Consider the following 15,090-nt stretch of genomic DNA (forward strand, 5'->3'; position numbering starts at 1 on the left):
TATGTATATATATGTTTTTCTAATTAATTTTCTAGCAAAAAGAAATAGTTTTTAACTTGTAAACAACAAATCTCAAAAAGAGGCTTGGGACTGAAGTGGTTAAAATCATGCAATTTCAAGCGAAGTCGCACAATTTCAAAGCCGCATTCAGTGTGAACAGGGGCTTAAACTTTGCAGTGCAGGGCAACCCCCACCGCAAGCAAGTATTTATCCTTTTTTTTATCTGGAATTCGGCTGCCAGGTATCAAAAGAACACACCCCTGAGATTCAGTGATTGGTGGCCCAAACCAAACCTGACTCTATACTGTCATTTCGCATGTGCCGCCGACAACTTCGGTAGGATGACTAAACCTCAATGGCCGACGGAGCATCAGTCACTATAGCGCATGCTCGCCCGGCTACCGGACGTGACACAGACGGAAAAGGCGGGATCAACACGGCTCCAGATTCTGAAGTGAGAAAGCGAGCGCGAGACTGTACATTGAGGAGTGATAGGAAGCCTCAGGTAACAAGTCAAACAAATGTGTTCCGAAGAAAGGAGCCATCGAGCTTTCAGTTCAGTGGCGTCTTTAGCGGTATCAACTCTAGGATTGTATTCAGGAGAGCAGGGACACGAATTGTATGATAGGCTAAGGGAATACTGAAATCCTGAGACCCTGTTGGGAAGATTGCTTCCATTTCCTGTGCTAAGGACACAGCGAGCAGAAATCCTCCCAGTTGTCACCGAAAGAGGCGTCACATTACCCTCACCTGCAGCTTTTTGATTTCCTGTCACTTTTATTTAAAGTGGTGAAACCTGTCCTGAGGACAAATGGGGCCAATCACCCCCTAATTACATTATAGTAACCCCCCTTAACCTACAATTATCATTTTATACACAAGTGATCAAATCTGCTTACTGCTTCTTAGTTACTGTGACCTCCCAGCCCAAATAATATATATTTTCTAAAAGCAGAGGCCCTGGAGAATAAAATGACAGCAGTTGCATTTTTTTAATGTTGAACATTTGCGCAGTTATTTACCAAACACATATTTTGAGGAAGAAAATACACCAAAATAAATGCAAACAATATTATTTCCAAATGTTTGTGCACACTCGTGGAATCGCAAATCATTATGGTACCTAAAATTCTCCATAGCCAACGTAGTTTAGAATTCTATCCATATAATTATTCCTCTCTGACATTTACAGCGATATACCATAGCTGTGGCACAATTTATGGTTACATATGTGTACTCACATGGGCTTTACACGGTGGGGATGACAGGTGCTTTTTTACTTTTAAATTAATTTTATACAAATGTATTTACACTTTCTAAAGGTGTTTTTATTTTTTATGTATTTCTATCACAAGGGGGCTAACAAGCCTCCTATGTGATCGGGTTGCACCATTGTATCGGTAATACTATCGGTAAGTGCTCCGATACCTTTTGTGATGCGATTTGAGACCATACAAAATGAATGGACTCAAGTCGCACTGCATAGAATCACATGCTATTTTAACAGGAATGCAGTGCAATTCCTGTGTAAATCACATGCGTTTTCCCCCATAGCTCCTGTGAACCCAGGCTTGTCATAGTGAGTTTAGCTTGGGCTCACACAGGAGCAGTGCAGGAAACTGCATGTGAATCAGGCAGGAATTGCACTCCTGTTCAAATCGTGTGATTCTGTGCAGTGCAATTTGAGGCCATTCATTTCGTATGAGCTCAAATCGCACCACAAACGTATCATTACTCGGTATCAGTGAATACTTGACCAAAAAGTCACGGTACTCGCCAGTGAAAAAAACAAAACGGTATCTGTTCCCCATATTATACTTACCTGCTCTGTTGCAGTGGGTTTGCACAGAGCAGCCCGGATCTTCCTCTTCTCAGGTCCCTCTTCGGCTCTCCTGGCCCCTCCCTCCTGTTGAGTGCCCCCACAGCAAGCAGCTTGCTATGGGGGCACCTGAGCTGAGTCAGCTCCCTGTGTCCATTCAAACACAGAGCCCCGGCCCGCCCCCTTTCTCCCTTGATTGGCTACCTGACTTTGACCGCAGAGACAGCTAATGGCACCTCTGTTGTGTCTCATCCAATCAGAAGGGAGAATCTCGGATGGCTGAGACACTCGTGTACATCGCTGGACAGAGAGGGACCTTAAGTAAGTGTGAGGGGGGCTGCTGCACACAGAAGGCCTTTTATCTTCATGCATAAAGATAAAAATCCTTCTGTCTTTACAACCCCTTTAATAAAAAAGTGTTGCAGCAGGATTTCAACAATGTAAAGTGGTCTATTTGTGCGAAGGTCTGCTTTAAAAGAGAAGCATGACCAAAGCTTTTTTTCTTGGCTATACTTCTCTTGTGGATCACAGGAGGGCACCTTCTTTTGCTCTCCTGTTTTCCAGAGTCAGCTGACAGAAGACTAAAACTGAAGTTACAGAGCTGCTCCTCTAAAAGGACCATATTGCCGGGATCCACCTAGAGGGCTGATGCCAATTGGGCCCACTCCCATCCAGTTCAGCACTCCAGTGAGTGCAGGAGGGGCAGAATGGAGAGCAGTGAATGGGGGTACAGTCACAAGTTCTCTTTTACAGGTGACGTTGAAGGGCTTACATCTTCAAATCATTTACCTGTAGAAAAGGAATACTACAGGTGTGACCATTTGCTTGTATAGTTGTAGCCTCTGTTGAGTTTTTTAAAGACCTACATTTTACTGACATGTTATATTTAAAGTTATTTTCTTTCTTTCAGGAAATATCAGAATGAGTCTACGAAAACAAACCCCTAGTGACTTTTTGAAGCAGATTATTGGACGACCTGTTGTTGTGAAACTTAATTCTGGAGTTGACTATCGAGGTAACTAATAATAGTGTTAGATGTATTTGTACTTGCATGTCTTATTCATTTGTTTTATTCTCAAACTTTTTTCAAAACTTTTTATTTTTATTTTTTTTCCATGTGTGGGGGTGCCATTCTGAATGAATGAGAGCAGCGCCTTTTCACTGCGGATGGTTGCAGCCACACCCATAAGTGTGAACCTAGCTTCAGAACCTTTAAACTGGGTTCACACAATTGAGCATTGGATGTGGATTCCCTGCATCCAATTCGCAATAGCAGGAGATTTTGACTGGCTTTCTATGGAGCCTGTTCACATATCTCCGCAGCAGGTCCGATGTGTTTTACTGTGCGTCTTTTGGTCCGTTTCAGGTCTGGATTCAAAATTAGTGCTGAAATCGGACCTCAAACGGTGAACCAGGACGCACTGCATGCGGTGAAGGTGTCAACCCAGCCTTAGCCTAGGCTTACTGGTTGAAATTCAGTATAGAGATCTTCTGATTGGCAGAAGTTCCTGTAATATAAAAATGTATAAAGGTTGTTCGTTATTATGAAGATATTTTTAAAGTGGAGTTCGACCCAAAAGTTGAAACTCCGCTTATCTGCTCCCCCCCCCCCCCCCCCTCTCCGATGCCACGTTTGGTACCTTTTGAGGGTGAGGGGGGAATGGGTACCTGTGTTTTGACAGGTACCTGTCCCACTTCCGGGATACTGCGCTGCAGCGAGGTTTCCCGGAAGTTTGGCCCCCCTCCTCCTTCCCCCACCACCGTGTCATTCACAAAGTGCAACGCGCTTCATGCATGCCCAGTAGGAGTCTTCACTGCAAGCTTCCCATACAGGCAATGACAGCGGCAGCACACGAGAGCCAAAATAAACATCAGCTGGGGTACCGACATCGCTGGATTGCAGGACAGGTAAGTGACCGAATATCAAGTCAGCAGCTACAGTATTTGTAGCTGCTGACTTTTAATTTTTTCGTGGGGGGCGGCTGGACCTCCTCTTTAAGATTAATCTGAATTCAAATTGTTTTCCCCAACCTGTGAGGAAGTCACTGTAGACTTTCTGTTTTGTAATCTAGTATAGTTGACCATTATCAGATTACATTATTTAGCTTTTCAAGAGGAGTTTCAGTTAATTTGACAGGCAGGTTACATTGCGGTTGTTCCAAAATTATACATTTCAGTTATCCTGTGTATTCACAGAGGTCTTTACAAATGGCATACACTGGGCATGTTTTGAAATGCATATCCTACTTTAGAAGCTGGTGAACAGGTCTGGGTCATAGAGCACCGGATTACTGATAAAATATAGGGTGACCAGATGCTTTATCGCTATTGCCGAATTAAAAAGTGGAGCTCTGTAAAGTTTTCATTTTAAAATGAAGGAAACCTTCATTTTTAACAACAATCCACTAAGATTAGGGTCAGAACTAGCAGTGCACCCCTCCGATGACATTGAATGTAATCCAAAGCTAGTCTTGTCCTTAGTTTGTTGCAGTATTCCTTAAAGCTATCTCCCATCACTAGAGCTGTTTGCTAAGGGGAATCAAAAAGCCGACTCAGCCGAAGAAATGTAAACTTAAAGTGGAACTTTAGCTCACTGTAGAAATTCGGCAATGCTGAAGCTGATTGCACTCCTGCCCGGCCAATGATAGAAGCTGGAGATCGAGGCCTGGATGCTGGCCGCCTGAAGAGGCCTGTTAGCGGCTGGCAGGAATCCCGGGAATGACGCATCGCTGGATGCAGGGTGAGTATATAAATATTTTGAGCAACAGACAGCATGGATTCATGAAAGACAGAAGTTGTCAAACAAACCTGATTTATTTTTATGAGGAGATAAGTAAAACCTTGGGCAGAGGGGTGGCTGTGGACGTGGTATAGCTGGATTTTGTAAAAGCCTTTTGACACAGTTCTCCACACACGACTAATGTGTAAGGTAAAGTCTACAGGCTTGGAAAGATCAATTTGTAAATGGATAGAAAACTGCCTAAAAGACAGAATTCAGCCGGACTTACTTAAATATTTCCAGCAGCACAATTATCCCAACTAATCCGATTCCACACGCAACAGCCCAGACCGCGCTGGATTCGCTGGAGTCCTCTCTATACCCTGATAGAGAGATTAGCCACTTAATGTGGATGAAAGGGAAAGACAGGCCGACTATACTGTGCCCGAGCTTATCATTTTCTCTAAAATTTATGGGATCGGCTGGTAACCACCTACAAGTTTAAGTCCCAGCATACCCCCTTAGCCCCATTGTTTAATAATCCTTTGTTCATCCCGGGTCTCCATCCCCAAGATTTCTCATGGTGGACTAACAAAGGTTTGCTACGAATAGGGGACTTCTGTGATCACTTTGGTGCTTTGTCGAAATCAACCCTACAGGAAAAAAATGGCATTCCAGATTCAGAATTTTTCCGCTACACTCAGCGCATTTCTTGGCGACACTAAATCGCACCTCTGACCTTACCACATTCACCCCAATGGAAAACCTATGTAGGACTTTCAACAAGCACACCGGCCATATATCACAGATTTACGGTATTTTGTCCTCAACTCCTCAAAAATTCTTCTATATGCACAAATGGGAGCAAGATATAGACACTGATTTAGCAATAGAGGAGTGGAGCAAAAAAATACAGAACGCATCTAAATCGCTTATTAATACCTCTCTGATAGAGGCAAACTATAAAGTTTTGATGTGATGGTACATGGTCCCAGAGAGGGTAGCAGCCTTTGTCCCAGGGGTGTCCCTGCGGTGCTTTAGAAGATGCAGCACGGATGGCACCATGTATCATACTTGGTGGACGTGTCCGACAGTGAGGAAGTTCTGGATACGTACGTACAATCTCATATACTCCTTAACTCAAGTAAATCTCATTAAGTCGCCTTTGCACACACTGCTGGGATGCCCAGTGGAGAAGGCTTCAAAACCAATGCAAAGACTTATAACATTTATATTTGTAGCGGCAAGAATTTGTATAGCCAGATCTTGGAGGTCCCCCTCGATCCCATTTTACCTACTGAAAGCTAAAGTCTCATGGATAATGGTTAATGAACGCCTTTCGGCAATTCTAAATAAGATCACTTAGCTCAACAAAATATGGGACCCCCTAGATCATATATCTTACAACTATGTAATAAGTTGACCTGCACTAGAGGATCTCCCTTAGGGAAATGGATGCACTCCAGTCCCAATCTCTTACCCCCCCCCCTTCCTTGTTTCTCTTCTTCCTTCTTTCAGCTATTTCACTATCCCTGTTTCTCCCTTCTCTTTTCTTTCTCTAATTGTGCCTGGCATCGCGCAGACTCTAGCGCCACACGTGGTGCTGGGGTCGGTGCGAGAGCCCAGTTAGTGGGTTGCAAGTTTGATTCAGTTTTGACCCTAATAGTTAAATGATGCAATATGTAAATTGCATTGTATAAAAGGTACAACAGTCATATAATTGACCTACATAGACTTGTTTATGTACACCTGTTTTTCTTACCGACAAAGACAAATGCATATTTTGTATGTCAATTTGAAAAATTGAATAAAAACATTGAAATGAAAAGACAGAATTCAGAGTAGTGGTTAATGACTCTTGCTCTGAATGGTCTAAGGTTATCAATGGTGTACCCCAAGGTTCAGTGTTGGGGCCCTTACTTTATAAATGATATCGGTTCTGGGATTAAAAGTACCATTTCTGTCTTTGCAGATGACACTAAGCTATGCAGTGGAATAACGTCCTTGCAGGATGTCTCCAATTTACAAGCTGACCTCAATGCTCTGTCTAATTGGGCAACTAAGTGGGAAATGAGGTTTAATGTTGATAAATGTAAAGTTATGTACTGGGGGGGGGGGGGGGCTAAGAATATGCATGCATCATACATACTAGGGGGGAGTACAACTGGGGGGATCTGTAGTGGAGAAGGATCTGGGGGTTTTGGTAGATCATAAGCTCAATAATAGCATGAAATGCCAAGCTGCGGTTTCTGAAGCGAGCAAAGTCCTTTCTTGTATTAAGAGAGGTATGGACTCCAGAGAGATATCATTATGCCCCTGTGCAAATCATTAGTAAGACCTCATATGGAAAATGCAGTTCAGTTTTGGGCACCAGTTCTCAAACATTTATAGGTAAATTTTATCCAGGGAAAATCCGATTGCCTCTGGGGGGGATCATGAAGGAATTTTTTCCCCTGCTGTAGCAAATTGGAGCATGCTGTGCTGGGGTCTTTTTTTTTTTTTTTTTTTTTTTTTTTAACTAGATGGACTAGTCTTTTTTTTCAACCTGACTAACTGTGTAACTATAGCTCTGCTTTAAATCAGTATGAAGCCCAAAAGCAAAACTTTATTATATTGCAGCTTACCAATTCATAGATGTGACGGCTGCATTAGTTTCCTTTTTAGGCTTGCTTTCTTCTATTTTCATCTGGTGATGCAGCTATTAAGTCTGTTTTTCAAAAGAACAGGCGCTCTTACTATATGTATCGGTTACAGGGATGAGACAAACCATTTACCATTGACAAGGGGTGCTTTAAAATTATCAGCTTTTATTTTTATTGAACATTTATCACGGGGGGGGGGGGGGGATGATTTGCTGTAACTGATTAAGTATTAGCTGGAGTTCAACTTCAGTTTGTTAGTATATTTAAATCTGGTAGTACAACTAACATGCCCCTCCCCCAGACTGACAATGCTGCTGTACAAATGCGCCCCCTGTGCTCATTCATCCAGAGTGGTGTCTGCATAATACAGGAATTGTATTACTGGCCAGATCACCAGGTGAAAACTGGGAAAAAGCTAAAAGAAAACTAATAGGGTCACCACATCTAATGATTTTTAAGCTGAATATATTACAGTTTTGCCTTTGGATTTAATACTGCTTTAAGGTTATTTAACCACCGCCCACCATGGATATGTCGCTATTTTGCCTTTAAATAACTGATAGCTGCCATAACCCCATTATTTTCTTTAAAGGCGGGCGGTCTGCTTTAACATAAAAGTGGTCTCAGTGGCAGATTTGCCACGAGATTACTTTTATGGGCGGCAGGAGAGGTGCCCTCCCGCCTTGTCCTGGTGGTCTCTGCCGCTTACCGCAGCCGTGGGTGGCAGCAGAAACGATCCGATGCCTGGGATGGATGGACAGGAAGTCGAGTGGGGGCTCGAGTGGGGGCAAGATGGCCCCCACTCGACTCTATGCCTTTGGAGGACCGGAGCAACGTCAAACGTCACTTCTGGCCTTAAAGGACGATTTTTTTTTTCATTTAATTTTTAACTACTTGCCGACCAGCCGTTAAAAAAAAAAAAAAAAAAATTAAAGTCCCTAAATTTATCCCATAGTTTGTAAACGCGATAACTTTTGCCAAACCAATTAATATATGACTATTGCCACCAAAAAATATGTAGAATATATATCGGCCTAAACTGATGAAGAAATTTAGGGTTTTTTTTTTTTTTTATATATTAATTAATATATTTTTTTTTTTAATAATTTTTTTTGATATGTATTTTAGCAAAAAGTAAAAAAAAAAGTTTTTTTTAAAAAAATTGTTGCTCTTTGTTTATAGCGCAAAAATAAAAACCACAGAGGGGATCCAATACCACCAAAAGGAAGCTCTATTTGTGGGGAAAAAAAGGACTTTTTTGTTTTGGGTACAACGTCACATGATCGTGCAACTGTCAGTGACGCAGTGCTGTATCACAAAAATTGGCCTGGTTATTAAGAGGGCAAATTCTACTGGTCCTTAAGGGAAAAATACTTTTTTTTTTTACTTAACGTCTTTCAGGACGTTAGAGCTGTTCCTCCCATTCCACAGCGCGCTGTTGAATGGGCTCCTTCTCCCTCTCCATATGGCTCAGGGAGAGTCGAGGCTGCTGTGGGCATCGCTCCTAGGTGGTGGTGAGGTACAGGCAGGCACCAGTTTTCCTCTGACGCCGCCGCCATCTTGGGGATGGCATACTGTGCAACCATCCGACCGGAAGTGAGGTATCAGGAGGGGGGGGGGGGGCGTCCACGGGGCAGGCGTGTGGCATCATTTCCACCATAGCCTGCTTGAACAGATAGGGGGGCACAAGAAGCAAAGCTCTTCACTTGCTATCGGTAAAAATTCTGGAGTGGGCGGAAAACCATTTACTGTCCCTATCCGCAGTCCATCTCAAGGGCACGTTAAATGGAGTGGCGGACTTTCTGAGCAGACAGAAGGTTCAGGAAGCAGAGTGGAGCCTGAACTCAGAAGTGATTACGTTGATCGCCAGGACTTGGGGCTATTTGAAGCAAACAGGTCTATCCGCAAGTAGACCTGTTTGCTTCAAAGCAAAACGCTCAGCTCCCACAATTTTTTCTCCCTTCACAGAGATGACAGCTCTCGGGATAGACTCTCTGGCACACCCTTGGAATTTTCACCTGGGGTATGCTTTACCCCCTTTCTCGTTGATTCCACTGGTGTTGAGAAAGATACAAAAAGAGAGTATCAATAATCTTGATTACTCCTTTTTGGCCAAAGAGAGCTTGGTTTTCCACAGTTATGCAGTTGGCAATCAAACCATGTTGACAGCTTCCTCTCCGTCAGGTTTTGGTGATACAAGGGCCAGTACATCATCCGGATGTAGCCGGGTTAAGACTCACCGCCTGGTATCTGAAGAGCAATTGTTAAGAAACAAAGGCTTTTCAGAACTGTTAATAACCACGTTACTTTCTAGTAGAAAAAAGTAGGGATGCACCAAAATTTCGGCCGCCGAAACATATCGGTTGAAAATGGCTATTTTGGCAATTTGCTGAAAGAGAAAAATGGGGCGGGGCCTGGTCAGGGCTCCGCCCCTGGTGCCGCCTGTCACGGGGGCTTCCTATAGCGTAGAAGAGAGGAGAGCCGCCGCCTGTTTGATTAGAGCGCCGGGAACATCACAGCTTTCATTTCAATAGCTGTGTGTTCTCCGCTGCATGCCGTCACATACAGCCCTTCCCCCTTGTCCGGGGAACTTTGATAGACAGATCACCCGTCCCAGGATTGGATGGGTGATCTGTCTATCAAAGAGGCGGGGCTGTATGTGACGGCACACAGCGGGGAACACAGCTATTGAAATGAAAGCTGTGATGTTCCCGGTGCTCTAATCAACCAGGCGGCGGCGGCTCTCCTCTCTCTTCCCTTCACAGGCTGGCTGCACTACTGGGAACGCTAGCTGGCTGCATCTGACGGGCACTGGTGAGGCTGCATTGATCTCTTGTATCATGTCCCCGGTCTCTGACCATCTCCTGTACCATGTCCCCGGTCTCTGACCATCTCCTGTACCATGTCCCCGGTCTCTGACCATCTCCTGTACCATGTCCCCGGTCTCTGACCATCTCCTGTACCATGTCCCCGGTCTCTGACCATCTCCTGTACCATGTCCCCGGTCTCTGACCATCTCCTGTACCATGTCCCCGGTCTCTGACCATCTCCTCTACCATGTCCCCGGTCTCTGACCATCTCCTCTACCATTGTCTGTAGTCTGACCATCTCCTGTACCATATCCCCAGTCGCTGACCATCTCCTGTATAAAAATATTTTTTTTTTTAAATAAGTTTGGCCTAGTGTATTTTTCATTTTCGGTATCTGTTTCAGCACCAAAAAACCCATTCAGTGCACCCCTAGAAAAAAGGTATCTAGAGCTATTTAAGCCAAAGTGTGGAAAGTCTACATTTCTTGCCGTCGTTCAGAAAATAGGGATGTAAAAGAAATAATCACAGTATTGGAGTTTTTACAAAAAGGTGCAGACAAGGGTCTTGCAGTCAGCACTCTTAAAGTGCAAGTGGCCGCATTGGGAGTTTAGCTGGAGAGATCATTGTCTTCAGAAACTCTGATCATGAGATTTTTCAGGGCACTTTCCATATCCAATCCGGTTAAGCACTTTCCAAAATGGGATCTCTCGGTGGTTCTGCAAGCCCTCACAAAGGAACCATTTGAGTCATTACAGACCCTATCTCTAAAGAATTTAACTTTCAAAACTATTTTTCTAGTCGCAATTACATCGGCAAGAAGGATTAGTGAACTGCATGCCTTTCACACATACGAACCATTTGTCTGTTTTTCATCCATCCGTTGACGGATGAAATACCAACAAATCAACATCAGTGTATTCCTTTGGAAAATAGAATGACAGCGGATGATCATTCGTTTGCATCCCTTTTCATCCGCTTCCGTCAACATCCGTTGTGTTTTGTTTTTTTTTTTTTTTAATAGATGAAAGCTCTATTTTTCATCCGTCAAAAAACGGAACGGATGAAAAACGAATGTTGGTGGACGACATCCGATGACATTCGTTTTTTAACCTTTTTTTTTTTTTTTTTTCTTCCTCACTGTATAATAGCTGGTTGCTAATTAGGGGGCCAGGAAGCCGGTCGCCTCCTTAAAAACCGATGCGTCATCAGCTGAATGTAAAAGAAAAAAAATTTACGGCAAATAAAAAAAAAAAATCAAGGAAAAAACGGCTCTGCTAAATGTGCGTTTACAAGAAGCTGGATGCGTACAGTGATTCACTTTTATGAGTGGCTGTACGTGACACCACATCTCCCAAGGGCTAGAAAAACACCAAAAATGTTATGCTTCAAGACTCTATCGTGTAAACATTGTGTACATGAGTCCTTAAAGTGTTACTAAAGTACTAAAGTCTTGTTTTGCTAAAAATAACAAACATGTCATACTTACCTGCTCTGTGCAGTGGTTTTGCACAGAGCAGCCCAGATCATCTTCTCGGATTCCTCACTGACGCTCCTGGCCCCTCCTTCCTACCGAGTGCCCCCTAGCAAAAAGCTTAATATGGGGGCACCTGATGCTTACCTGAGCCCCATCTCGATCTAGCGTTGAGAACGAGTGCCTTAGCTGTCTGGGAATCTCTCTCTTGATTGGCTGAGACACAGCAGTAGCGCGATTGGCTGAGACACAGCAGTAGCGCCATTGGCTCCTGCTGCTGCCAATCTGTCAGTTAGCCAATGAGGAAAGAGTGGGTGGGGCCGAACCGCAGCTCTGTGTCCGAATGGACACAGAACTTCGGCTCGGGTGCCCCCATAGCAAGCTGCTTGCTGTGGGGGCACTCAACAGGAGGGGGCAGCCAGTGAGGGACCCGAGAAGAGGAGGATCTGGGCTGCTCTGTGCAAAACCACTACACAGTGCATGTAAGTATAACATGTTTGTTATTTTTAAATGGGATTTATTTTTAAAGAAAAAAAATTACTTTAGTATCACTAAAAAAAAAAGTTTCTGCCTTTTAGAACCACTTTTTAATATTTTAAATCCAAACAAATGTAAGTGCAACAAATATTTACAAAATTTGTATTGCAGATAGACTACACCTGCTTAGCTTCTGCTATTAGGCATATCTAATTGTTGTTCAGGTAGAATATGATCATTCTTCTTTTTAAATTTGGTTCACAAGAGCTGAGAGCTAAAGAAAAAATGTTGCCATGTAATATATCTTGTGGCTTTTGGGATCAGTGTGAACTCCTAGGTACGCAATTCAGTTTTTTTTATTCTTTCCTATTTTACAGGGGTGTTGGCCTGCTTAGATGGGTACATGAACATTGCTTTAGAACAGACCGAAGAATATGTAAATGGACAGCTGAAGAACAAATATGGAGATGCGTTTATCCGTGGAAATAATGGTAAATCAAGATATGGTGGCTTAAAAAGCATTTTAGAAATAGTGGAGCCAAATTAAAGCAGAGTATGCTGTGGAACCTATTAGTTTGTAGCTTTGTTAGTTTGAAGTACTGGTACTTTGCAAATATAAACCCAACTATTTGGGGTCATTACACATGAACTTTATGGGTTAACAGGTACAGACACACTAAGCACAGCTGGCCACATCATCTTATAATTAGAGCCTAAGGCTGGCCATACATTTTACAATTTTCCTTTAGATTTACCAAAACCATATAATATGAGGGCAAACCTAAATACTTTTAATTTGTATGCAATCAGGCAGGCCCTTGCACTACATAGTTGAAGGTAAATCTAAATGAAATTGAATAAGAAAATTGCTGCCAAAAAAAGAGCCCATCTATGCTCACTCTTTTCTGCCAAGTTGTTCCATTCATATACGCTGTATTACAGCGTCTATGAATGAAGAACTGAGACTCGCTGGATCACAGATCGGAGTAAGGGGTTGATCCCGATCCCTCACCATGTGATCAGTTGTCAGCCAATGACAGCTGATCATGTGATGTCAACAGAGCTGGTAATCTGCTATTTTTTCTCCTCGCACTGGCAACGTGAGGAGAAAAAAAAAAGCTGATCACCAGCGGCTGTGAGGGACATCCGTACCGATCACGGCAAGCTGCCACCAGATCATCAGTGCCCACCTCTGCCCCCTGCCAGTGCCACCTAGCAATAGGCAACAGTGCTGCCTACCAGTGCCCACAATCAGTGCCTCAACAACAGTGCTGCACATCTGTGCCACCTTATCTGTGCCCGTCAGTGCCACCTTAACTGTGACTATCAGTGCAGCCTACCAGTGCCGCCTCATCAGCGCATATCAATGAAGGAGAAAAATTACCTGTTTGCAAAATTTTATAACAAACTATTAAACATGATTATTTTTTTTTTCCAAAATTTTCCATCTTTTTTTTGTTTAGCAAAAAATAAAAACCCCAGCTGTGATTAAATACCACCAAAAGAAAGCTCTATTTGTGGGGAAAAAAATGATAAAAATTTCATTTGGGTACAGTGTTGTATGACCACGCAATTGTCATTCAAAGTGCATCAGCGCTGAAAGCTGAAAATTGGTCTGGGCAGGAGGGGGGTTTAAGTGCCCAGTAAGCAAGTGGTTAAACATCTCACGGAGCTCTGTTCAATCCATCCTGTGTGCAGGATGAAAACCTTGCAATTTCACTTCATTATTACTATTCCTTTTAATGTGCAGTTTTTATTCCTTGTTAAAACATTATTCCTAACTCCTGCTTGTAACACTACAAAGGGGTTGATTTACTAAAACTGAAGAGTACAGAATCTGGTGCAGCTGTGCATGGTAGTCAGCTTCTAACTCCAGCTTCTTCAATTAAGCTTTGACAAAAAAAAAAAAAACTGGAAGCTAATTAATTTCTATGCAGAGCTGCACCAGATTCTGCCCTCTCCAGTTTTAGTAAATCAACCCCAAAATGTCCTATAAATCATTTGGTTTTCTACAGGTGGAAGGAAAGAAATTTGCTTGAATTCTCCTATCAACACAGTCTGTGTTAATGGGGGAATGCCTCCTGCAGCGCTATTGTGTTCTGCTGGCTGAACTGGCCAAATTTTGATCCATATATGGCCAGTTTAAGTCACATTCAGCTTAGCAATCCATTTGAATGTATCAAACTACTAATAGCTACTACAGAAAGTGGAGTTATTATGCAACAGTTTGTGCTTCATAGTTATATACAGTATTTAGTATTGTATGTTTGTTTTTGTTTACCCATGCTCATAAATTTTTTTTCCCTTTTCAGTATTATATATAAGCACACAGAAGAGAAGAATGTAAATGTGGTCTTTTTTTTTTTTAAATTTAATACATTTGACAAGCCCAGCTGTCCGGGATGTGGAAAAGAAGCTTCCAAATGAATTTTGTTATTTTTTTTTTATGTTTTGGAGAAATAAGTATATATATATTTTTCTTTTTAATATGGTAGTAGCTGACGGTTGCATAAAACATTTTCATTTTGTTCAAGATGTTGCTGAATAAACTAGTTACAGATACATGTTTCTTTTGTGAGTTGTCCTTCTTTTTTTTTTTTTTTTTTTTTTTTCTTTGGTCTAGGCTCCAAATTCCTCTATAAAGAGTACCTGTCACATGGCTATTGCTGTCACAAAGGATGCTTACTGTGACAACAGTAAAAGTGATCAAAAATATTTTTTTTAAAGCAACAGTGTAAAAATTGTCCATTTTTTTTCCGATTCATATAGTTGTATATACAATGCACTTTTTATCTTTCAAAAAGTGTTTTTCAGTGCTAAACCTAACCCAATTTCAAAAGGCAATATAAAGGAATAGTAGTGGTAAAAAGAAAAAAGCACTTGTGGGTTTAACTAATCATTTTTTTTGTATAATTCTCCTTTAAGGGGGCGTGGCAGGGAGTGTGTCCTATATCTACATACTTGCTAGTAAATGTCCCTCGTTCTCATCTCTAAAAGTTAGGAGGTATGCTCACATGTTGCTGAAGTTTATAGTGTCATGGATGATCGATTCCTCTATGTCCATGGTTTTCTACAGTTAGCCTGTCCCTAATCTCCAAAGGGAAAAGGAAACTTCCTGTTCTGGGTCATACAACGTCCAATCCATGTGTTAT

General features: G+C 42.3%; 1 protein-coding gene across 1 annotated transcript; it reads left to right on the plus strand.

Moving 5' to 3' along the window:
* The first annotated feature begins 372 nt into the window (after positions 1-372).
* LSM6 (LSM6 homolog, U6 small nuclear RNA and mRNA degradation associated) lies at positions 373-14,502 on the plus strand. The gene is made up of 4 exons (XM_073604620.1): positions 373-505; positions 2,730-2,834; positions 12,316-12,429; positions 14,251-14,502. Exons 2-4 carry the CDS (start codon positions 2,741-2,743, stop codon positions 14,283-14,285), a joined length of 243 nt encoding a protein of 80 aa, XP_073460721.1. The 5' UTR covers positions 373-505; positions 2,730-2,740; the 3' UTR covers positions 14,286-14,502.
* Positions 14,503-15,090: the final 588 nt, after the last annotated feature.

This window comes from Aquarana catesbeiana, linkage group LG01 (genome assembly GCF_042186555.1).
Source record: "Aquarana catesbeiana isolate 2022-GZ linkage group LG01, ASM4218655v1, whole genome shotgun sequence".
NCBI classification, from domain to species: domain Eukaryota; kingdom Metazoa; phylum Chordata; class Amphibia; order Anura; family Ranidae; genus Aquarana; species Aquarana catesbeiana.

Excerpts from the sequence above, each read along its gene's own strand:
- LSM6 (XM_073604620.1), top strand. The coding sequence starts at position 2,741 with ATGAGTCTACGAAAACAAACCCCTAGTGACTTTTTGAAGCAGATTATT. Across the intron at positions 2,835-12,315 it reads TTCTGGAGTTGACTATCGAG|GGGTGTTGGCCTGCTTAGAT; the intron begins GTAACTAATAAT and ends CCTATTTTACAG. Across the intron at positions 12,430-14,250 it reads GTTTATCCGTGGAAATAATG|TATTATATATAAGCACACAG; the intron begins GTAAATCAAGAT and ends TTCCCTTTTCAG.